The 24040-nt window shown below is 42.0% G+C and overlaps 1 protein-coding gene across 3 annotated transcripts in view; it reads right to left on the bottom strand.

The window, feature by feature from the left end:
- The window catches only part of TGFBR2 (transforming growth factor beta receptor 2), a 61051-nt gene that overhangs the window by 4081 nt on the left and 32930 nt on the right, over positions 1-24040 (bottom strand). For all 3 annotated transcript variants that reach the window (XM_077177105.1, XM_054632223.2, XM_077177110.1), the window contains 3 exons: positions 13892-14691; positions 9639-9780; positions 1809-1936 (listed from right to left, as the gene is read on the bottom strand). In XM_077177105.1, the coding sequence (XP_077033220.1) occupies positions 1809-1936; positions 9639-9780; positions 13892-14691 (1070 nt within the window). The remainder of the gene's footprint in view (positions 1-1808; positions 1937-9638; positions 9781-13891; positions 14692-24040) is intronic.

Genomic DNA, 24040 nt, shown 5'->3' with positions numbered 1-24040 from the left:
AAAGATGATTGATTTTAGCAACTCACTTGGTCTTTTTTAAGTAGCTGATTTTAACTTCCCAAATGGAATTAAAAAGGGAGTGTTACATTGCTCCTGATGGAAACAGTAGATGATATTCTTGGTTGCCTGGGCTTCTGTAAAATTTTGTGATACCTTCCTTTTGTCACTAAAGACCACTCAGCATATTTCATTGAGAAGTGGAATGACCAAGCCTCTAATATGATTCACATTTTATGTCTACTGATAAAACTACTGAGAGCAAAGGTGAAGAAATGCATGTGTTTGGCTTGTTTCCATTCAGTTTCCTCTACTGAAAAATCTACCATTGCCTAGGAAGTGCAACCATGGTGCTCGTGAATGGAGGAAGCTGACAAAGTGCTTTGTGATATGCAAGGGAAATGGACTGCTAATGCACAACCTGAATAAAACCAGACTGGCTTGCTGAAGACTAATTTCCTATTTCATTAAACCTGTCAACAGCTGGGATACAACTGGTTTCCATGGTAAAGTACTCAGATTTGCTTTCTCTGCTGAAGATCCTCTGTAGTAGGATGGTCTCCCTGGAAATGGGGTAAAACAAATTGAACAGTGCCCTGTTTGCAAAGCTGCCAGTGGTGAATGGAGAAGGGCATCATGCTGCTTTTGGTGTTGAATAATGCTGAAACCAGCCTGGCTCAAAGTTAAACATCTTGATAGTGATGTGAAGGTGTGGCAGACCTGGTGAACTGCCCAACAAAGGAACAAACAAGTGATACTATTAATAACTTATCTAAAGCTGCTGAGCTGACTGAGCTGGCCTGGAGACATCTGACTGACAGTCCATTGCTTTATATTATGAAAGCCCAGTCCCACTTTTTAACAACAGCATCTTCTAACATAACCCTTCTTGAAATGAGTGTAGACATTCCTCCCCTTGAGGAGTCCAATGCCTCAAGGTTACTCCCATGCCCTCAAGGTTACTCCTCGAGGCTGAGCATGAGAGATTTGCCTAAGGTTGTTGGCATGGGTGGCTGACATCAATCTTAAGTTAATAATTGGTTTTGCTACCTTTAGTACAGTTGCTTTAATATGATTGCTTCAATATTGCTTCATAGTGCACACTATATGAGTAGTTACAGCTCCTACACTGTGTAGTACATAACTCTAAGACCTTTTTGTCTAGTTATTATCATAATAAATAATTTATATTTTATATCTGGTTTGGCAACCTTAATCATGTGGGACAAAGTTGTATAATGGTTCAATTGCATCTATATAATCCTTAAAATGTAAACTTGACAAAATCTGGGGCTGAGACTGAACCCAGCCACACCTAGACACCTCTCTGAGAAGGAGTTTAGAAAGCAAGGGGATCCTTTCTGTACCTCATGACTCAACAGCAGGGCTTCTCTAATAAATTTTGTCTGAAGCTCTCATTCTGCCTGCAACAGAGGCTCATGTGTGAAGTTGTTTTCTTTGCCCTTTCAGAGCCTACACACAGTGTGCTTTAAGGGCCTAACTATTCTGCGGCTCTCTGGATGATTTTTGGATCTCAGACTTCCAATGTTTCTGTTTTGACTGCTTTTAGATTACACTGGTGTGCAGTAGGAATACCAGGGCTTTGGGGCAGGCATGGTGCAGAGAACTGTGGTGCCTGAACCACTTCAGCACCAGTGCCACTCTGTGATGGAGTTTCTCCATGTGTCACAGACCTCTCCATGAAAAGAGAGGTGCAGCCTCTTGGGCAGGGCATTGAGTTTAAGGTTCAGGCTTCAGGCAGCAGCTAAATGTACAGTGCAGCTCCCACTGCCCACGTGTGGTGCTCTTACCTGATGGTTAAGCCAGGAGCTGGGGATCTCAGGTCGCCCTCTGTCTCTCAGGACATTGTCCTTCATGCTTTCCACACAAGGGTGTTCTCGCACTTTGGAGCCGAATGGGGGCTCGTACTCTTTCACTTCTGGGAAAGAAGCAAACACAGGGTATTTAGCTGGGCTGTGCTGGTGCCAAGAGTGGAGGGAGCTGGCTGTTCTCTGAGGAGTAGGAGCTACTGATTAGCTGCTCGCTGCCACTGTTCTGCTTGACCAGCTCCAAACAAAGCAAAGCCAGTTGGCATTTTCAAAAATGTTACAAATGTGTTTCTCACACACACTCCCTCCCTCCCCTTTTGTTTCCTAGCCAACAAAACAATTCTCATTTAAACCCTTTAGTACATAATAATATTAGCAACAGTCCAAGAAGCAGAGTAATCTATTTGTGAGCCTTTCAATCTCTGCTGAGGTAAAATGCACAGGAGGTTTAAGGTGAGTTTTGCATGAGCTAAGCTTTCGAACAGTTGGTCACCCTTAGCTCTCCGGGAGTCCACACACACTTATCAGATAAAATATAAACTGAAATCTTGGTCATGGTAGATGTGAATGTGAGGATTGCTGGGACAAAGCAGTTGCTTGGAAAGGGCAAAGATACAGTTAAGGAGCAATGCTGGAAGCTGCCATACTGCTCTTGTTTACTCCTAAGCTGCATTCTTTTGTAGAAAGTAGTAGTCTGCTCTTATTTTAGATTTCCTTCCCAAAATGGATCAGTTTTGGCCTGTGATACAGGGGCATAGCTTTCTAAAGGGGCTGCTGCCACTCTAGTTTTTGTTTGCATTTTGCATATTTTCTTTGCTTTTCTTTGGAGAGAGAAAGGAAGAGGCAGACATATGGGACCCTTGGAGAAAACTCAAGAAATCTCTGAGAGCGGAAATATTATAGTAGATGCTGACACAGTGTAGAAAATGCTGTGGTTTCTTTGGGAACAGATGGAGACTTTACTCACAGGCCTAATGACTTGCTGCTATCAGATAAAGATTTATGAAGTTGGCCTGTTCTGCTGCTTCTTATTTCTTTCTAGGAATTAATTGGGGGCAAGCAAAACTGAAGTATAATCTACAAAGAAGTCTGGAGAATGCATGTGAATACCCAGATGATGTGTGAACAGAGACAAACGAGCAGAGAGACAAACCACTGCTGCATGATGCTACAACCAAGTTCAACTGAGTGCCCAGTGTTGCTCACTCCTCTAAAGGGCTAAAAATTGCAGAGAATGCATGAATAAGGATTAAAGGCCTCGAAGAAATGGGAAGAACATCTAACACTTGGGTTTGTTCACTTTGGGAGAGAAAGGTAAGGATGGGGTCATATGATATGCTAGTGAAAATAGCTATGAATCAAGATGACACAGCTTAGAGCCTTCTGTCATGTCTCATGATAAAAACAAGGTAGAATTGAAGACAACTATCTTTGGATTTTTCCCCAAAGCCTTGAAGTCAGGCTGTAGATCTCACTTGTATGTGATGGCCATGAGACGAAGACTTTATCAGGCTAATGCTTAAAAAGAATAGCCAAGTTACAATAACAAACATTTTGGAAGGGATATTAAACCTCGTGCTTCAAATGCTCAGCATTTAGAGATTCAGCTGCAAACAACTGTGTGCAGGGCAGCAGATCACCCCATAGATGCCTCCTGCAGAGCTCTTCTTCCTTCTCCCTAGCCATCTGCTGCAGGCCACTTTCCACAAGATGCTCTGGAGAATGGCTATAGTCCAGAAACAAAACTTCCATCTTCTAAGACCCAAGGGCCAAAGTCTGCTTTACTCTCTTTCCTGAGCAAGAATGCAAACCAGTTTCACCCACATTAATCTGAGTCTGAGATGACTCAGCCAAAATAAATTTATATAACTTTAGCTCTAGAAATGAATTGGGAAGTTGCCATGTTGCTAGTCAGACCTGGGTTAGCATGCAGCAGATGCACAATAATTATACTGCACATACCTATATGTTCAAAGCTAACAAAAATATTATAACAAAAATTCACCAGGAGAATTTAAATCACATGACCTAGATGGCCATTTCCTGCACCATCTCCATCAGTCATGGTTCAGTTGTGGTAGTGGTCATGGACACCAGCCAAGGTTCTGAGATCTTTCAGGGTGAGGAGTTAGAGGAGTCTCAATGGCCAACAGAGGGAAGCTAGTGCTGTGGTGCTGACTTGTTCCCTCTCACTAATTTAATCTCAAGGTTGCTCAAGTTAATGAGATGGGTCAAGCAGGAGAAGGGAAAACCCTTCCTGGCAATTGACAGGTTCATAATACATTTTTTCTGTTTAAGAAATTGTTTGTAAGTTATGACCATTCCTCTTCCAAATATAAAGATTGAATAAATTTTTCAGATTTGGATTTTTTGTTGTTGCTTTGTTTTTGTTTATGGTAAAGAAAGAGAAATTTAGGCCAGATGCCAATTCACTGTAATGACTTTCTACCAATACAGTCATGCCTTCCCTCAGGTTGAACAGCATGTGGCATCTCCTTGCTATTTTTATCATGCTTCTCTCTCCCTTGGAAAGAAAAAAAAGCCCACTAAATCCTCATGCAGTAAGTCATCCTAATGCTGTGGAATCTCAAGTGTCAGACACGTTTTGCAGTAATAGCTGGTGTTATTCGTGGATCATGTTTACGTGCTGCAGTAGATGTAACAGATGTCAATTTGAGGTAGGTTAAGATGTTTGTGGCTAGATGCCTGTGTGTGGCTCTATACAGATGCTGATTCTATTTCTCATGCCTTATATGTTTCTTTTCATTGGTTTTAGACCAGTTGGGCACCAAAAATGACAACTGGATGAAGTACCATAAATATATCAGGAACCACAAACTACAGAACCTTTAGCATTCAAAAATGGCAGACTTCCTTCAACTTTAACCTCCAGCATTTAATCTTTATGGTTGAGAGCTGACTTGCACTACTAACTGCTGTACCTCTAGTTTCTTTTGACATTGGCCTAGCTATAGTTTTTAGAAAGGTTGGGATAGGATTTTTAGCTCCAAACGGAGACATTACTGAAAATCTATTTGTTCTGTGTGATGAAAGCTTGGAACATTTGGCTCACTTGTGGTCTTTTTCTACTCTAAGCTTTTTGCAGTGAAATTTTCTTTGGGTCAGAAGAGCATACCACAAACCCTGTTGACACTCCCTTATGTGATCTGTCTTGCTGATTTCTGTGGGACAACTTCTCATGTTGGATGATGTTTTATATGCAGGATAAAGCAGGAGTGAGGTGAATGGCCAGCAGAACTCAACTGTGAGGCACAGTCCACAGCAGTGAGCTTGTGTTTGGTAACTTCTAGGTTCCTTTGAAATGCCCCTTTATTTAGAGCTTATGAGGGGGAAGAAGGGATAAATCAATTGATGGTGGAGCTGCTGTGACAGCTCATGCAAACACAGGTAGTGTGTGCAGATAGTTCAGATGGTGTCTTTCTTCATGCTAGAGGAATTTGGGTATTGAATCTGCTAACTTGCACTAGTTGCACAAAGGGAAAATAATGCCCAAAACAGAGGCCCAAAAGCTGTTTCAGGACAAGTTTAAGATGCTGTTAAATGCTTACTTCATAGATTTCCTTAGGTTTCCCTGTTGAGGGAAGGATGCATTGGGATGAGTGAACTCATTGTGCACGCATACCTCCTAAGTGACTTCACATCTGATGATCTAAGATACAATCCCCCTTCTAAAGATTTGGGAGTGCATGAGCCCTGCCACCAGGCTTAGGGGCTGCTCAGTGAATCCTGAGGTGGGAAAGTGGCAAACACAGAGCACATCAGTGCTCAGCACGGGGTGTGGTGCAGTGACCTTATCCACTGCCACATGGGCTTGTTGAAGGACAGCACTTGCTACCTTACATGTAGCACTGTGGTGACACTGTGAGAATTTCCAGGACAGGGGTGCCTGTCATGGGGTGACACTGCACTGTGTGGATCTACCAAGCAGGGTTGTATGCCACTACAAGCCAATGCAGTGCAGACATGCCCTGATTGAGCTCAGCTTCACAGAAGGAGAAGTTTAAATCAGCCCTCAGCTGTAGCCACCTCAGGGCCCACAGTGCAGGCACAGCCCTGCTGCACAGGCCATCTGATTGTTCCCTGCTGCCAGGAACGTCACCGCTCCACGTCAGTGTGATGGAAGCTGAGCATTTCATGAGGTACAGGATGCACAAATGTTTAGTTGCCAAAATGTGACTCTTGGCTGACTTTTTCCAAGTAAGCATAAGATTACTCCTGATTTCATTCACATGAAACACAGCTCGGGTAAAGCAAGGCCGCCATTTTAAACAAAGCTCTGCTACCACACTGAAGCCAGCCACCACTCCAGGAGTACAATACTGCTCGAGCAACATCGCCATTTTCTGAGGGCTTTCTCTTCTTCCTCTTCACCAAACCTGTGTATCCAAAAGTTCCCTTTCCCCTCCTTCTCCCCTGCCCCCCCCAATAGTCCCTCACCCATAGCAGTTGCGATTCAAACCAGATGGTTTTCTTTTCTTTCTAGGAGGCTGTCAGAGAAATTACACTTGTCTCAGTCACCAAAGCTGTGTCACTCTGAAAGCAAGTGGTTGAGATGAAAATTATATTTCTTGCAACGTGCAGCATCTGGTGCACAGCTGTTGTGCTGAATGAAATACCAAGTTAACAGCAGTGTGGAACAGTTGAAGTTCTCCCCAAAGTAGTATTGCTGAGTTTCTAAATATGCCTCTTAAATTATACTCTGGTGAAAAATCAGTCAACCTCGATCTTTGCCTCTGTCTCCCTTTCCCTTGAGCCCCATTTCTGCTTCTCCATATTTAGCACAACAAAGTAACAACGAACAGCATGGCCTTTCACAAAAGCCAATCCCTACCTGCTTATTTACTACAGCAGCTTCACAGTATGGGTTGTGCTGCTGGGTATTTTTGTTTAAATGTCTGCTGACTGAAGAGGCCTGGCATAGAGTGGAGGCTGTGTTTGACAAAGAGTCTGTAGTGAAAGGACCTGCCTGCATCACCTCCCACACTCACCGAACACCTGCACGCTGACAAATGAATCCCGAGAGCTCCCTTTGAAAAAGAAGTAAGTCCCTGTACCTCTGTGTGGCTGAAAGGCAATTAGCCCCCCTTCCTTGCATGCTTCCCTCCCTAAATAAAGTTGTTAATGCTGTTGTCTTGGCTAAGACTCCCCACTCTGACCCTCAAAACTGCCCTGAGCTGACACCACAGCCAAGCCTGCCCTGCAAAGACAGAGCCTGGATCTTTTAGGCTCCTTTGAAAAGGCTGTCTGCAATCAGGTCAGCCTACTCTGCCTCACGTGCAAAGACATTTTTCTCATTGCCAAACAGTCTAGGAGTAAAAGAGGGGTTTGCGTGAGCAGAGGCAGCTCCTCAGAAAGGCTGTGAGGAGAGGAGGGAGTCTCACAAGTGACAGATGGAGAAGGAAAGCAGAGGGGGAGCTGCAGTCATGAATCACTGTAAGGGTATTTCACCAGCTGGCTGCAAAGATAACCAGACTGCTCGAACCAGGGGAAGATCTGAGAAGGAAATGAGAGTAATGGTGCACTGCTGTTGCAGCTCAGTGCCAGTGACAAGTTAAGGGATCTACATCCTGGGAGTTGTGTTTAACTGCTTTAGCCAGAGATGCTAAGAGCAAGTTCCAACCCCTAGAGATCTGCTCTAGTGCTCCTGGGGTTTTGCTGGGGACCTCACCTCAGGAAAGATGACTGAAATAGGGAAATAAAATTCAAGAAATGTGTTTCTGGAGATGAGAATGACTGAGGGATGAAATGAATAGGGAAAACCAGGATGTGGGTGGGGGTTAAGCATCACTTGAAAGGGGATGCTGGGCCAGAAAAATATTTCCCTTTACTGAAATAACTTCAGCTCTTCTTCTCAAGGTTATTATGGGTCAATCTCTTCTAGCTAAACATGCTGGTGATTTTCCTTCCTTATGAAACTCCCTTTATATCCTCTTTTAGCAGTTGCCTTCTGAGAACAGCAGCAATAAGGTTTGCTTTTGCTGCAATCTTCGTTTTGCCCTACTCAGCAAATCTGAACAGGAAGGGACTCAGGCATCATCAAAGATGAAAGACTTCACTGTGAACAGCTCATATTTATACTATTCAGGTGAGTTCCTAAATGCAAGAAACAGAGACAGATCATGAGACAGGGCACAGTTCCTTTATTTCAGGTTTTAAATCTCCTCTGCCACATTTACAAAAGTGCTAATGAAAGGCTGACGTTGTGCCAATGCACTTAGAAACAGGCATGACCATGATCCATTTAAATATGGACAGGTTTGCCTTGTAATATGTCAGACTGAGGTTCAGTTCTTGAACCACCAAGTGTTTTACCCTTAAATGTTTGACTAGAAAAGAATTTGGTGTTCTTTTCATGCTTTTATGCTAGCACATTCAGCACACATACTCACTTTGTAGCTTTCCTGGCAGGGTGCAAACAGGGGCAAATCTGTCGCCCACAATACAGCCCACCCAGCAAGACCAAATGCTGGTCAGACAGAGCAGGAGACTGAGATGCAGGCAATTCCTCCCTCCTGCCCATGGACATCGTGGTGCAGCCACACAGTCACTGTGCAGAGTGGCTTCAGAGACCTCACTTGTGGTATCCCACAGATGCTGCTAGAGAAACAAGGAGCAGCTATGCACATCTTCCCCTGGGACATTGGTTTCCCTCCTGTACACTATGTTCCTCATAGCACAGTGCTCCAGCCTGCAAGACTGTCCTGTCTCTGCGTCTATGGCAGCCCTTCAAGGTGGAACCGTGCCAAGTCCAGTGAAAAGAGAGCCTCTGTGGTTTTGGAAGAAGGATAACAAATCAAATCACAGTTGCATATCCACTATAATATCCACGTTAGTGTTACCTTTTACAGCCCTGCTCCTTAGACTGCCTGTGTGAGCCCTGAACTATGCAGCAGTATTTTTTAGAATGACTCTTAGACAATTCCAGAAGGCTTAAGAATTTGACATGCAACTTTGTCTTATTTTAGTTCCTGAAGAAAGGTAAAAAACTTCAAGCATGGCAACATGTATTGTAGATATCCCAACGGCAACTCTTCTGATTTCTAGCACATACCAGTGTTGCACACTGGGAATTTTGGATCAACTTTAGGCAAAGTAGAAAGGGAGAGTTTGGTTTCAGAAGAAACTCTGAATATGAACAAACACATCAGCTTTTCATGGAGTTGTTCTGATAGTCAGTTCCAATCATTTTTATTTTGTTACTACACTTTATACCGCAAACATCCCTTGATTTCTCATATGGATGATCTCTTGCAAAATCACAAAGCATGATGTGCAGCAGCTGGTGACTTTGGGAAAACAGGAAACTTTCCATCCCACTATGATGCCTCTTATGGAAATTATCAATTAGTAAATGTGACACTTAACTGGCCCTTACTAGGCTTGAGAATTAACATTCCATGAAAGTAAATGGGAACAGTTATCACTTTTCAGTTTAATATTTCAAATTGATTTATGTTTCCAATTATTTTGAATAGATCAACCAGACTGAGTCCATCCATGGCTACCCAAGATGTCATAGGGAAACCAGACTTTAATAATCTTTAGAAATGACCCACCTAACAGCAAACTTATCCTTACACCGAGGATCAGTTTACTCATGTGCTCAGTGCTTCGTGTTCAAGCCTGCTCATGCACATGTGCATCTCACACTACTGAAGGACTGTTAATTTACAGCATCCAGATACACCAGAAAAGCTTATGATAGGTAAAAAGAATCGTCCTCTCCCCAGACAACCATGAGAGCATGTCTGTCTCAACATACTTTTAGAGAGAAGAAAAGATGGCACTTACCTCCGACAGCGTTACAGCGAGATGTCATTTCCCAGAGGACCAAAGCCATGGAGTACACATCTGTTTGTTTGAAGGATTCCATGTTCTCCAGGTTCATCCTGGACTCCAAAACCTCAGGGGCCATATATCTTGCTGTGCCAACCTACAGGAGAAGAGATTGGGGAGAGCTCACAAGCTGAAATTGCAATTCATGTTTTGGATTCCACTGTGATTTAACTTCAGCTTTCACAGAAATACTGCCATTTGACATGTATCCAAAAATTCAGGCTATACTTGGCACAGGCCATATTTTCTGCTGCCAGGGGAATCTGGCATTGTCCTGACTACCAACTTACTTGCACCTCTCCTGGTAAGGAAAAAAAAAAAAGCCCTTTTTAGTTCCTTAATCAAGTAATTTTGACACTGATAAATTTTCTCACTCTTTGGCCATTCACAGACAAACTCCAGCCTTTGGGCCTGAAGCAATTGCTGCTGACCAAGTGTCTTTCAGATGAGCAAGAAACACATTGTATTATATTGCACAGCTTATTACAGTGTTAGCTGTTTCTTTTCATGGCAGGCTTAAAAGGAGAGTAAATGCAGGCCTGGGAGAAGAAAGCAAACGCACAAATACTGAATGCAGAACCACACATTTGAATCGAAACCAAAAATCTGCCCCTTTGAAAAAAACATTCTCACAAACTTTATTCATACTGAGCAATTTTCAGCAATGACTTTAGCAGCTTTGCTGAGATCTGGATTATGATTTTGCATTACAGAAGGTGAAGTTTAAAAGTCCGTTTTTATCACAAGAAAGGATTTAAGGAAGAATTCTTGGATCGTTCAACAGTTGCTCTCAAATGACAAACTCTTCACAGGGTATAAATAACGTATCCCCCTTGAAAAACTACAAACAGAAGTCTTTCATCAGGCAAAGACAGCTTCAAGTTGAAGACTGGTTAATGGCAGACATGAACAAACGTAAGTGGGTGATGCAGTAGGACATATGATTTAAACGAGCTGTTTACACTACAGCAATCACTCCAGAGCCCAGAGGCAAGCAGGGCTGCAAAAGATCATTTCAGTTCCTGGGTCTGCAACTGCAGACAGCCACATAGTAAATGTACAGTCTTGAGAGAGCCCTATGATACTCTTTTTATAAGCTTCTGTAAACATGTCTTATCACCTCAGGCTCAGGGCAAATGGGAAGATGTTCCACAAAAAGTGGAAAGTATCGTAAGAAGAAGAAAAGATAAAGAACATAGCTTTGTCATAGGACCTTGCAATAGCAGACAATCTCTGTGTCAAAAATATCTGAATGGTTGTAGGATCAAAGCCTTTATAAACAGAGGACAGAAAAAAAATTCAGTGTGTGCAGTCCCAAAGTTAAGTTCTCTGCTACATTGACACTGATGAATTTAAGGCCTAGCATGTGAATAGCAGCTATACACTGAAAAGGAACTTGGGACAGTCATGTCTCAGCACCACCGAGGTGAGCACCAACTCCCTTCCCTACATAAAATGTACATACGGAAACACTGGAGCAGAGGTTGCTGCTACCCACCATTACTCTAGCACATGATTTCTTCTCCAAGCACATCCCATCCAAAACTTAAAGAGGTTACCTGTGCACATTGGCAAACATCTGAAACCTTGCAGATTTTAACAAGATTAATGATGCCTAAACACAGGTCCCTCACATTGCCACAAAGTTCTGTTCTGGTCTGGCATTTAACATGCTCTTTGCAGCAATGGAAAGGATACTGCACTTTTGCAGGACAGTGGAGAATGAAGGCCTACAACTAACATGCACAGAAGAAAGCACAGACAAAAATTGACTTGAAGAATGCTATCAAGCCAATGTTATATCCATCCTCCTTAGATATCCTTTTATCTGCATTTAGATTATTAGGTCTTTTGGCCAAGGACACTTTTTCTGTATCTTGAAAACCAGTGACTCCTGAGTCTCAAAGGCATTTTTAGGTATTTGAACTCTGGAGATTCCAAGCTGATTGGACCTCTAGAGTCTGGATATGCTTCTTCCTTGCAAATATCAGTCTGCTTTCAGTTCTTGATTTTCCAAAACTTCTAGTGAGGGACCATCTCTCTTCATTTATGTGATGTTTGAATCTTTTTTTACTGGAGGTCTTACATTTCTTTCAAGCTGTTGAGAGATGTTTCATGCCCTGAGGTGCATCAGTCAGAGAGGCAGTATGTATTTCCCATTATCTGATATGGGAAACCATCTATTACAAGGGTGCTGATGTTGCTGAGGTACAGAACTGCGGTCCTTGCAGCCACCTACCAGTTCTCTGAACACAGTGTGAAGAAGGTCCAGATTTATATGGTCACATCAAGTAATGTCTGCAAATATAAACCATCATGGATGACCAAACTCAAAAGAGTGCAAAGGTTCTATAGGGGAGAAAGGTGGTTTCCAGCCTGGTATTGTAGTCAATAATGGCTATATCTGCATGATATGGAAGGTATTTGGGTAGATTGGAAAGAAGATGGCTTTGTAATCCCAACAACTTGCCTTCAATATTGGTGTCTAAGGATGACCAGTAAAACAGTTAAATACTTACACTCTTATTTATTTCATCGAAAGCTCAAGTTTTTATTGAATTAAAAATTGGGTCAGCTCCATTATACAAGTTATAAAATTGAATCTCCTGGTGGCAAGTGTTTGAGTCAAAGGGTAAATTTTAGAAATTATGCATAAAGCAAATCTTGGTGCAAGACTTCTTTAATAAAAGCTACAGCATTGAAGCCGACATGTTGGGGAATTAAAGTGGGTTGCTCTTGTGTGCCCAAAAAGAACGAGGCAGAGGTTGGAGTCAAATCAATTGACTCATACTCCTTGTCACAGAGAAGAATGAGACCAGCTGGGTCACCCCCAAACAGATTCACTGAAGCTAAACAAAATAAAACAGTCAGCCTCAACATCAGTGCCCAAGGACACTAACTCCAAAGCCATAACCTGATCTGGGCAGCCCTGTACTTTGTTATCAGTGCTGGTGTGGACTGTGGAAGTGGCAGTATCCTCCTACTTCCAAGTGACTCTAAGCAATGCCAGAGAAATCTGCTTGCAATAAGGGTCTGCTTGAAGCAAAGTGTCTGAATGAATTTCAGAGTCCTTGTCTTGCTTCAAATGGGACCAGTCTTATGACTGACAATCTGGTATGACTTCATTGAACTCTAAAAAGATCTGGCATGATGGAAAAAAATGATATGCAATAGAGTGGTGTTTGTAGTATTTTAAATATGACTCCACTAATTAACATTCACTCCTGGCTTTGGTTAATAGATCTTCTAAAAATGAGATCAGGACAGTTGCTTTTCAATAAGGAGACATCCAAAGGCATATCCACATTTGATAAAGCACAGTAAAACTCCTGTGAACTCAACAGAACAACACAGACTAAAGATTTGTCCCTGAAAATGTTCTAGGCTAAAATATTAGTTCCATGTGAGGTAAAAGTCAGTTTAAAATGACAAGATTTGAGTGACCCATGTATAAAAATATAAATATAGAAATACACAAATATATGTATAATTAAACTATTAGGAATTAAGTTAACAAATGATCTGAATTTACACTATGGGAGTTTTCATTAAAAGAGATGATAAAATATGTAGATGCAGGTAATCTTCAACGCCTTCATAATCATCCCTGTGAAGCAGATGAGTATTATCCATGCTCCTTAGTTGAAAAATCACAACAGGGCAATTATTTTTATTTGACGTCCTTGTATTTGCTTACATGTGGAGAATGTACCATTCATTCAAGAGGTCTCTTTTTTTGAATTTTAAAATTATATCTCTCAGTAGTTATGTGCTTACAGTTTTTGAGGATGCAAGACTGACTTCATGTATGCTGGGGCAGACCAGGATTGGATCAAGTCACACAGAAGTGTAATGTCATCAGGCATGAAAACTGTGTCAAAACCTCACAACATGAAGCAGATCCTTATTGTATTTGTGTGTGTGCATTGCAGCAGCACCATGAACATTTGCTAACAAGCTCATACATGCTTGGTATAAGTGAGAGGATGGTTGCACACACACATATGCAGGTCTCCAATCATAACAAAACCTACATTGCACTCCTCTTGTTGTTTCTTTAATGTTTAGAGCCTCTTTGTTTATAAACACATTCACATTAATTTAAATTATTTTAAGTCAAAACTGCCATAGAAGCTTTTTTCATCTTTTCAGCCCAGGAACTGACAAACTGGTACATTACCTGCTCCCCCTTCAACCTTCTAACTTACCTGCCCACTGTTAGCCAAGTCATCCACAGACAGGGAAGGGTCCAGCCTCAGGGACAACCCAAAGTCACAGAGACAGCAGGTTAAATCATTTTTCACCAGGATGTTGGAACTCTTTAGGTCCCTGTGTACGATAGGTGTTTTGGGACGGCCACAGGGTGTGTGATCACTGTGCAGATGGGCAATCCCTCGGGCCAAGGACCCGCCAAGTTTCCAGAGGTCCTCCCAGCTGATAATGTGCCGTGTGAGATACTCCTGCAAGTTTCCTTTAGCATGGAAGGCAGTAATCAACCAATACTGTTTGCCAAGGTCTGTCTTACGTTCCTCTGCTGTCAAGAACTGGAGTATGTTCTCGTGCTTGAGGTTTACATCTGAAAATATGTCTTTCTCTGTTTTCCAGGAAGCGTATTCTTCATAGGAGAAAATCTTGACCGCCACAGTTTCATACTGTTCTGATGTGTTTTGCTTCAATTTGGCTTTATATACTTCAGCAAACCTTCCTTTGCCAACAACAACGTCCAACTCAATGGGCAGCAGCTCTGTGTTGTGGTTGATGTTGTTGGCACACGTGGAGCTGATGTCTGAGCGGTCATCGTCTAACATAATGGCACAGCCATCACTGCAGTCCTTATGCTTCTTGGGCTTAACATTCTTCTCCCATGCCTTGCTGAGTTTCCTCTTCTTGTGAGTGCGGTAGGCATAAAAGATAACAATCACAGCAACAGAAATCACCAGTAATGGGACAAGACTTATGATTGTGACTTTGGAAATTTCATCTTTCTCCTCTGGTTTATGGGGGTCATCTGTAAAGAACAGAAGGAAGGCATGCATGAAGTTATATCATAGTTTGATATCTACAGAAGGCTGTCAATAATTATAATTTTTATCCAGAATGCAATACATTATCTTCCCCACTAATAGCAAATAAAAATTGTCACTGCTTTCTTGCTTCAAAATGTTGTTTTGTATGTAGGCTTCTGCTTACCATGACTTCCCTGTCTGCTTACTTTATAAAAAGCCAGAACTGAACAAGTAAGAACCTAATGTAATTTATTATCTTTGTTCTTTTCTCAAGCTTTTAATACATAATGGATGAAATCTTCACTTTCCTGAATACAATAGCCAAAGTCTCCTGTACGGAGTACTGTCAATGTATTCTTGACAGAACTGCTCCTTTAACCACTAATTACTAAAACATATTCATTTTTTTATAATAAACAGACAATGAAGCCTGTGAACTCCCACTTGTCCAGTTATTACTCCAGATCCAGTATATTTTAGTAGGATCCCAGAAAAGCCATCTTCAGGAAGTCTGTTCACACACTATACAAAAATATTTAGGCACAAATATGTATGCCTCCATATAGACCCAAAAAACAGAAATCATTCTCATGCTTTGATGTATGTGAGTGTTGCTAGAACTAATTCAAACATCTGCATGTAAATGGGCTCAGAACAGTCACCACCACCACCCTCCAGGTACTTCTATATGGATTTATGTATTGGAAAATTTCCTCTGTGAGTTCCTTGCTGGCTGTACACTGGTTTTCTGCTGTAAAGAAGATGTTCACTCCAAACTCCATACCTGGTGCACTGCACACCACCTGTTGTTCTTCTATTCCCTATATGTTCCACCATATTCTTAGGTGGAACATATAGAGAATAGAAGAACAACAGGGACCTATTGTAGAATAGGGATGTGTTCTGGGAAGAGTACAGATTATTATCCTATAGGTAAGAGCTGCCCTGTCACCTCTAAAAACTACTAGTAAAAACTACTAGTTCTGTATTTCTTAGGGAAGACAACCATTTTAAAAGGGAACAGTTTTGTTCCAAGAAGAGATAAAAGGAGGGCCAGAGTTTACATCTGAAACTGATTTGATCGAACAAATGGAAATTTATTCTCTTAGTCTCTTTCTTCCTTTGAGTCACATAAAATGTACTATATCATCTTTGCATGAGGGAGGGAATTGTTAGGAAGAAGTCCTGGGAGCCTAACCTGAATGGACTGAACAAATGAAGCTGCAGCTACAGTTAAGCAAGTGGCTTGTGGTGGCAGCATGATGCTCTGGCGGATGCTCACAGCCACGTCGTTGACTCAGGCTCTGTGCACCAGACCAAATAAGTCAATATGAAAAGGAAAAGTTTAATAAGCTCTGAAGGGAAGCTGTCACTAACTACATTAGCCACAAGTCTCTGTTTCCCCTACTCTGTGCCTTTCAAAACAAAGGTGAGCAATGCTGAAACGGATAAGGGTAAGAAGTCTACAATTAGAACAAGCAGTACCTCTGACCCTCCAATTTCACTTGTAATCACTATTCCATTGTAAACCCAGCTGGCAATTAGCAGGAGCCACAAGCTGTTCAAAGGCAGGTGATAGGACATCTGAAAAGTATATTCTTTTTATTTGGAAAAAGGCTTGCATCCTGAAACAGGATGTGCTTCCCCTGTTTAAAAGGTTCATCGACCAGATGCAAGTGAGTAATTAAATCCTAGCCTCTCAGAGGGTTTCAATGAAGAAGAAGTGCCTTTCTAGCACTGTCATTCCCAGCCTAGCACAGGTCAATGACATGCACTAGCAGTACCTACAAAAATATATTTCCTTTATTTATGCAAAAGAACTTGAGTTAATCCCTCCTTCCAGACCTATGCATACCACAAATCCTTGTTCTCCAGTAGTTTCTCTTGACAACAAAATGTTAGTAAATTTTAAAATTATTACATTTTAAATCAAAACAATACCTAAAAATTCATCACAGATTAAAGCCAACTCTTCTGCTTTTAAACATATTGAAGAGGAGAAAAAACCTGCTGTGTTTGTATGGCTTTTACGGGAGGAATATATTTAGAAAGTCAAATGTCACTGTCGGTAAATAGATTTGCATTGCTTATTCCCTTGTGCATTCTTTGCTTCTAGAAAAACTGCTTTATTAAGAACTTGGGAAACACCCTGGTGGAGGAGAACAGACTGCATTGTGGGATGGCTGTTTTGGAGTTTTGACTGCACGCAGGTCACAACTACTTGACACAACTATGACCTGTAACAATTAGAGAAAGTAATTTTGTTGAATATTTGGGGTTCGGTTTTGCTGGTTTCGTTTTTTTGGTGTTTTTTCTTGAACACAGAAAAGCATGCTTAAGTCTGGACTCTGCCCTTGGAAATGAGTAACATATCATCTATAACATAGGATATACTCTTTCACACCGATGAAAATGTTTCTTTAGGGCCTCTTAAGTAATTTTTCTTTGCCACAGAGCTGCAGCATGTAGACCAGATACCTGAAATACAAATATCTTTCAAAATGAGTGACAAAAGCCCTAAGATGTATTAGCTGTCCTTCAAGCAGTCAGAGGCAGCTGGGTGCATGTTCAGCTCTAACTGAGGAGAAACACACCCTGCTCTTTACTGTTATGGACTGTGTGAGGATCTCCAATCATTCCTACAATGTCCTAGAGCAGGCTGTATTATTTTGCTCTACAGCTGAGAACTCTCCAGCAGAGTTCTTAGTTCCTTCAGCTCTTCCTCTTTTTGCACAAGAGAAAGCTCTGCTTGCGGTGCAGGGGAATTTCTGGGTAGAAGGGAAAAAACTGTCAATGTTGCAAATGTTACTTGAAAAAGAATGTAAAAAAAAGTTAATCAAAGCAGAAGCTGAGCAGTTTGGCCACTTCCCCCTGAGCACTGTATCATCCTGCAGCCCTGCTGCAAAGTGACACATCCGCTTTGGCATGGTCGCTTGGAGGAAGCAGAGAAGCAGGGGGTAAAAAGTGTACAGCTGCACAACCCCACCTAAAGCAGCAGGGACAAAGGCTTGCTAATTTTCAGTATTTAAGATATGAGGCAAATCCCACTCAATGTTTGGGAAGTGCAAGAATGAGCACACATCAGGGAGAACTGAATGTCAGGACTGACAAGACTGAACTCTAAGCTTAGGAGGGGACCAAGCTGCCTGACAGGAGAATTAAAGGGGATAGCAAGAGCAAAGAGCTGGTGGCACTGAGATGTGTCCCAAGCAAGTAATTTCTGGAACTGTCTTTGATTTTGCCTGATGATAAGAGCAGAATCAAGTCAGTCATTCCAGCACAAACTAAGGATGGGGTACTTCTCTGCAAAATCTGTGTAGAAAATCAAGACAGGATCAAAATTCAGAGCATAGCTGTATGTTTGCATAGTGGCTAGCCAACATTTTATGGCTTGACTACAGGAATCTAAGAATAAATATGTTCACTTATAAATAAATACCTATGACTGAAACCTCGTAATTTAAAAAATGGGAGTGCACCTTCTTCTTTCTGAGCACTGGAATGAGCAAAACCTGGCTGTACAGGCAGGCAAGGAAATGGTTAAATGAAACAGCCTTTCATGTTTTGCAAACGTGCTCCTAAATAACTTTCCCCACCCACAACTATTATTTGGGTGGATCAGTCCTTTCTTAAGCTTCAAAAGAGCCTATTAATATAGCATAACAATGGAGAAGTTGAGCTAAAAGAAAGCTTCCTGTATGTGGTTTAAACTAAGCACAAACCATCTGCATAACCCTTAACACTACCCAAGCCTTGAGGGAATAGGGCTCAGGTGCCAAGGAAAATGGAAACACTGTACAGCCCCTGTTCAGTCAGGGAGCTTCAAAGCCCTAGAGCTTGCAAATTCTTTAGGTTGGTTTTCATGCCTTTGATACAACTTTAGTGTCACTGAACTTTGGAAGGAATAAGTAAAACAATGGCAGTGAAATGAGGACACACTTGAATGGCAGGGCAGCAGAATGCCCAGCCAGTGCTGACAGAACTACTTCCTTGCTGTCTGCTGCTCCTGTGAGCTCCAAAGCTGCTGCCTATTCAACTGCTAGTCAAAGCCACAGAGCAGAGAAAGAATATATTTGATATTAGCAGAACTCAAGCTAAATATATCGACACCGATGTATTGCAAGCTTGTGCAATGTCTTAAAAATTCCCAGAAACACAAAGTCACAAAACATGGTCCCAGACACAGAACTGGGATCTAGTTATTTTGCAAGATCCCAAGACACAAAGCAGCCCTTTGAGCTGACTGGAGGAAAACTCCATTTTGTAGAAATTCTGAGGTTTCAAAGTTTGATTTGAATTCCACACTGGAATGAAAACCAACACTTTTCGAATGCTTTTGCCTGAACAGAATTTCTGTTCAAATGTTGCAGTTTGGCAAGAGAAGTATGTGAGTGCTGAATCCCCAGCAGTGAGGGGACTGGTATGCGTGGGGTACAGCAGCTTCAAGTTCAAGACCTGCTCTGAATCAAGGGAGAGCTTTTTACAAAATGGGAGTTTGAAACTTGCACATGTAGTGATTTCTGAGCAAGGCACTAGGCAACAAAATATGGAAAAGCCTGCCCATCTCTTTAGTACTGTCTGGATGAAAACTAGCTCCATAAAATGCTTCACTTTCAGTGAAATGAAATTTACTCTGAACAGCTGTTTGGAGTAATTTAGTTTACCTCTATTGAAGAGCTCTAAAGTGGAAATGAAATTCTGTAGCTCAGTGTTTCATGTACATTCCTGATTTTGGCCTTTTTAGAATTAAAATGGCTTGGAAATCTTCAGCAAAACATTTTTTGGTGGGAAATATTGATTTTCAAAACAAAAACTCTGCTTCTGACACTTCTATACTTTCCCTGAAACCCCTATCTTGAGGACAAAAGTGGTCTGAAAGTTGATCCAACTTCTAAAAATTTCTGCTAGTTTTACAGGCATTGTTTTGGGGAGTTTGAAGATGGGGGGTGGGGAGCTTTTTTACTCAGGCTGGAGGGTGTTTCCTTAGGAAAATGGTTGATCCTGACACAAAATACTTGGTAATAATCAGATTCAAATGCCACACTCCAAATTAACCTGCTTTTTTTAATCATGGTAGCTCCTTGGAAACATTTTAAATTTTCATACTTGCTGGAGATGATTTTTTTTTTTTTCAATTTAATAGTTTTGCTGTGCAGGAAATCAGTTTCACCCCTCCTTCAGCTCTATCCTGAGCCAACTCATGGCAGAAGAGAGAGATTACTGGATTTTAAAAACAGAGTGGGCTCTATCTTACCATCCAGTGGAAAATAAACCCTGGCATTTCTTGCAGACTTTCCTGAAGGTAGAATCCCTTCAACAAGTTCCTGTATGTGACAGGATCTTTTTTTGGACTAGGTAATCAAAGTCTGTCAAAGGCCAGTAAGTTGTGCTTGAGCTGTATGTCTTCATCTTTTAGTCTGAAAAGGATATTACCAGGATATCCAAAAGAGAATCTCTCTCCTGGAGAGGCACTACCTCCGGTAGTTGGCAGGCCTGCCTGGCTGCTATAGAATCATGCAATTGTTTAGGTTGGAAAAGACCTCTAAGATCATCAAGTCCAACTGTAAGCCCAGTACTGCCAAGTCTACCACTAAACCATGTCTCTAAGTGCCACATCTACAGATCTTTTAAATACCTCCAGGGATGCTCATTCAAACACTTCCCTGGAGAACCTGTTCCAGTGCTTAACAACACTTTTGGCAAAGAAATTTCCCCAGCTATCCAATCTAAACATCCTTTGGACAACTTGAGGCCATTTCCTCTTGTTCCATTGCTTCTTATTTGGGGGAAGATGTTGACTCCCATCTTGCTACAACCTCCTTTCAAATGGTAGTAGAAAGCCAAAAAAGGTTCCCCCTCAACCTCCTGTTCTCTTAGCTAGACAACCCCAACTCCCTCAGACACTCTTCACAGAACTTGTGCTCCAGATCCTTCCCCAGCTTTGCTGTCCTTCTCTGGACATGCTCCAGCACCTCAATGTCCTTCTTGTAGTGAGGGGCCCACAGGATTCGACGTGCCCTCAGCAGTGCTGAGTTCAGGGGGATAATCACTGCACTGGTTGTGCTGGCTCCACTCTTTCTGAAACAGGCCAAGATGCCACGGGCCCTCTTGGCCACCTGCTCTCGCTGCTGGCTGGTGTTCAGCCACTCCTGACCAGCACCCCCAGGTCCTTTTCCTCCAGGCAGCTTTGCTGCCACTCCTCCTTCAGCCTGCAGCATTGCATGGAGTTGCTGTGACCCAAGCGCAGCTTCCAACACTTTGTGCCCTAAGGGTTTACTTAAAGGTACGGGAACTCATTCATCTGTTCTTTTGGGTATGTGACTGCCTAAATGTTGCTCTGCAGTCAACAAATGGCTGGCAAACCAGACCCAGCTCTCAGAGAACTTAATGCATGTTAATGCCCAGTGCCACCACTTCTCTCTTTTCCTGAAAGGTAGTTAAGTATGAGCTATTTTGAAGACCAGTGGCACACCCACTGCTGCCCTCCCCTGCAGACCTGCAGTTTTGGCCTTGGCACATGACTGCCTAGGGGGATCAGGACTCAAGACTTCTCTTTAACACCCAGGGAAAAACCCCAGTTACATGACCCAGTTACATGTGTTACATGTCAGAAGAGTCATGCATATGCATCTGTCACCTGATGGGAATGGCTGCATCTTAGTCACAAGGGTGGTAGGGAGGCAACTTCATTGCCTCTGGGTGGCTTACTTCAGCAAAAAGGCTGGGCAGCAATGACCTAATGGGTATTTCATCTATTGTAAGCAGGATTTCATTTTTCAACTGATTGCCAAGTATGCTATTCAGCACTCAGGAGGTCTAAGAAACTCTTAAACTCTAAGACAGAACACATAGTTTGTTGCTGCTTTTATTCACCCACTGCTGGCTACAAAGTATAATTCCTTGGTTTGCTGGCACAGCACCCATTTGCTTAAAATCTTCCACCCCACTAATGCATTCCCTTATCTCTGCCATTCTAATAGGTCCCTTCAGTGTGTGTACATGGCACCTCTCCCACACTTTGACTTTTTTAGCTGAGCTTTCCTACTTAGCAATATGAAAGCCAACGTATTTTAACTTTACATGATGTGACTGAGTTTCTGTGATACATGGCTCAGTTATAGAGCTTGGGTGTCTGCTGCTGTTTGCTGGTGGATTTCTGGAACAAATCAATCTCTCCAGTTTCAATATGTTTCAACAGATGCCACACATTAACCACTATTTTTATTCTCAGCCTGAGTTTCACCCCTCCAACCTTTCCCAAAATATTATGTTGCCAGTGTTAGTTACAGTTTGTTTCTGTCTGTAATTATTAAAGTCTCTTCCATGACAACCTGATAAAAGGTTGGCCACATTCCCATACTTATTAAGCTCTCAAGTGATGCAAATTGTAACAAATATGCCAACCAGACTGGAAGAGGAGTGCCTAGTTTGTTTTTACACAAATCTGGAACTGAGCATGGTTATTTTCCTAAGAAGCAAACAATATAAATAATACAGAGCAAACAAAATTTTGGCTCCTTTAGCCTCTTTTCATTCTATTTCCTTTCTATCCCATTAAGTGAATCAGATGTTCAGCATTACACAGCCTCTCCTTTGGTTACACACAGCTGCAGGCACTGGGTGGGACTCCAGTGCCTGCAAATACCTAAGAGGAAACATAGAGAACAAAGCCAATATACAAGCAGTGAGAGGCTCTGTGCAATGTTATGTAATGTTACTGACCTCTTTTATGGGGCAGCTGGAATACAGTTACCTTCTGAACATGTTAGTTGGATAACAGAAAGAGAGATTAATGAAAGCCTTTGTTAAAATTCACTTGGCAGCAGTCCAGCTGTAATCATCTCCCTTCTGATGTTTCTTGAGCACCGGACAACTCATCACACAAGTATTTATGGACTGGTGACTGTTTGCACACAGATCTTAAGTCTGAGATCCTCCTATGAAGTCAAGTAAAATCACTAACACTTTGACTCTAGTAAGGAGAGGAAGAGGAGAGAAAGAAAGGAAAACACAGGATCAACATGTTAGAGACAAATGAGAGGTACGAAGTTAAGGACATTCTGAAACATTATTCATATTTCCTGCAGTCTGGGCACAGGACAAGGCATCACACAGGCATGCTTGTGGTGATTCAGGCAGCAGAGCAGCACCAGCTCTCCCAGGTAACAACTGTACACAGTGAGAAATCACAGCACTTGGAGCACTGCAAATCCACAGGCTGTAATTTGTTCAGGCAAATGACTCAGCCACAATTGATTAATCAAATAGGCATGTCCCTTACACTCTCAATTAGCCAACTCTGTAAAAAACCGTGATCAATATGAAGTAAAAAAAAACCTTCTAAAAAGTAGAACAACACCCTCCCTCCCTCGACACACTTCCCCAATTATCTTCATTATTCTCATAAACTCTTGTTGACCTGTCAGTCATCTCTGTCACTGAGGTTTTGGTATTTCAAGGCAGCTGTCTGGATGGTTCAGAGTTGCTGCTTAAGGTTTCTCCCATATCTGGGTGTGGTGGGAATGCCCAAAATAATGACTTCATCTTGCAGTAGGTGAACACAGTCTACCTAAACAATCTTACAGACACCTTGGTTGCAAGCTTCATGGAGATATGCATAGCATGGCAAGAGACAGGTGAGGATAAAAAATTACCACCATGTCAGTTGTTAGAATGAAACAACTATAAACAAAACAGAGCTGTGTTGAAATCCTGGTTCCAACTTTTGAGTTCTCTGCACCGTTGCTTGGATTTGAACATGATGCCCAGGATAACAACTGATATATATTGGTAACAGTATTTAAAGGATTTGTTTTCTTGTTTGCAGTCTCCACTGCTGGTTTGCATATTGATAAATGACTGTGCCTAAATAAGCTGCACAAGAGGAAGGAGTTCCATTGCACAGCAGGTAGGTAGATCATACACTAAGTAACATGCAGGAATCCCATCTTCTTGTCTACAGTGAGTACCTTGTCATTTCTGTCCATGGAGAACAGGTTGGATGTGGGGCTGGAAAGGGCACAGTACTGCTTGGTCCCTTAGGGTAAACCAGGCTTAACTTCAGTCAAAGAACTTGGAATAGTTAGCAAAGCCTAGCTTTGTTAGGCAGCTGTCATGCTCGCACTGGCTGACGGCTGGGAGGTGTGGTGAAGGGAAAGCAGAGGAACAAAGCTGCCCAAACATCACAGGAGGACTGGGACTGTGCAAACAACTACAGACAGACCTGATTCATCCCAGCAGATCAAAGTAGATGAAGGTAAATCAAGATTCAGAAGATTCACCAGACACAACCAGACATCAGGGTGCAAAAAGCCCTTGTAGTCTAGTCCTGATCTCATTTTTTCCACAACA

The sequence above is a fragment of the Agelaius phoeniceus genome, chromosome 1, assembly GCF_051311805.1.
Source record: "Agelaius phoeniceus isolate bAgePho1 chromosome 1, bAgePho1.hap1, whole genome shotgun sequence".
NCBI lineage: Eukaryota > Metazoa > Chordata > Aves > Passeriformes > Icteridae > Agelaius > Agelaius phoeniceus.
This window is presented reverse-complemented; position numbering and strand designations above follow the sequence as displayed.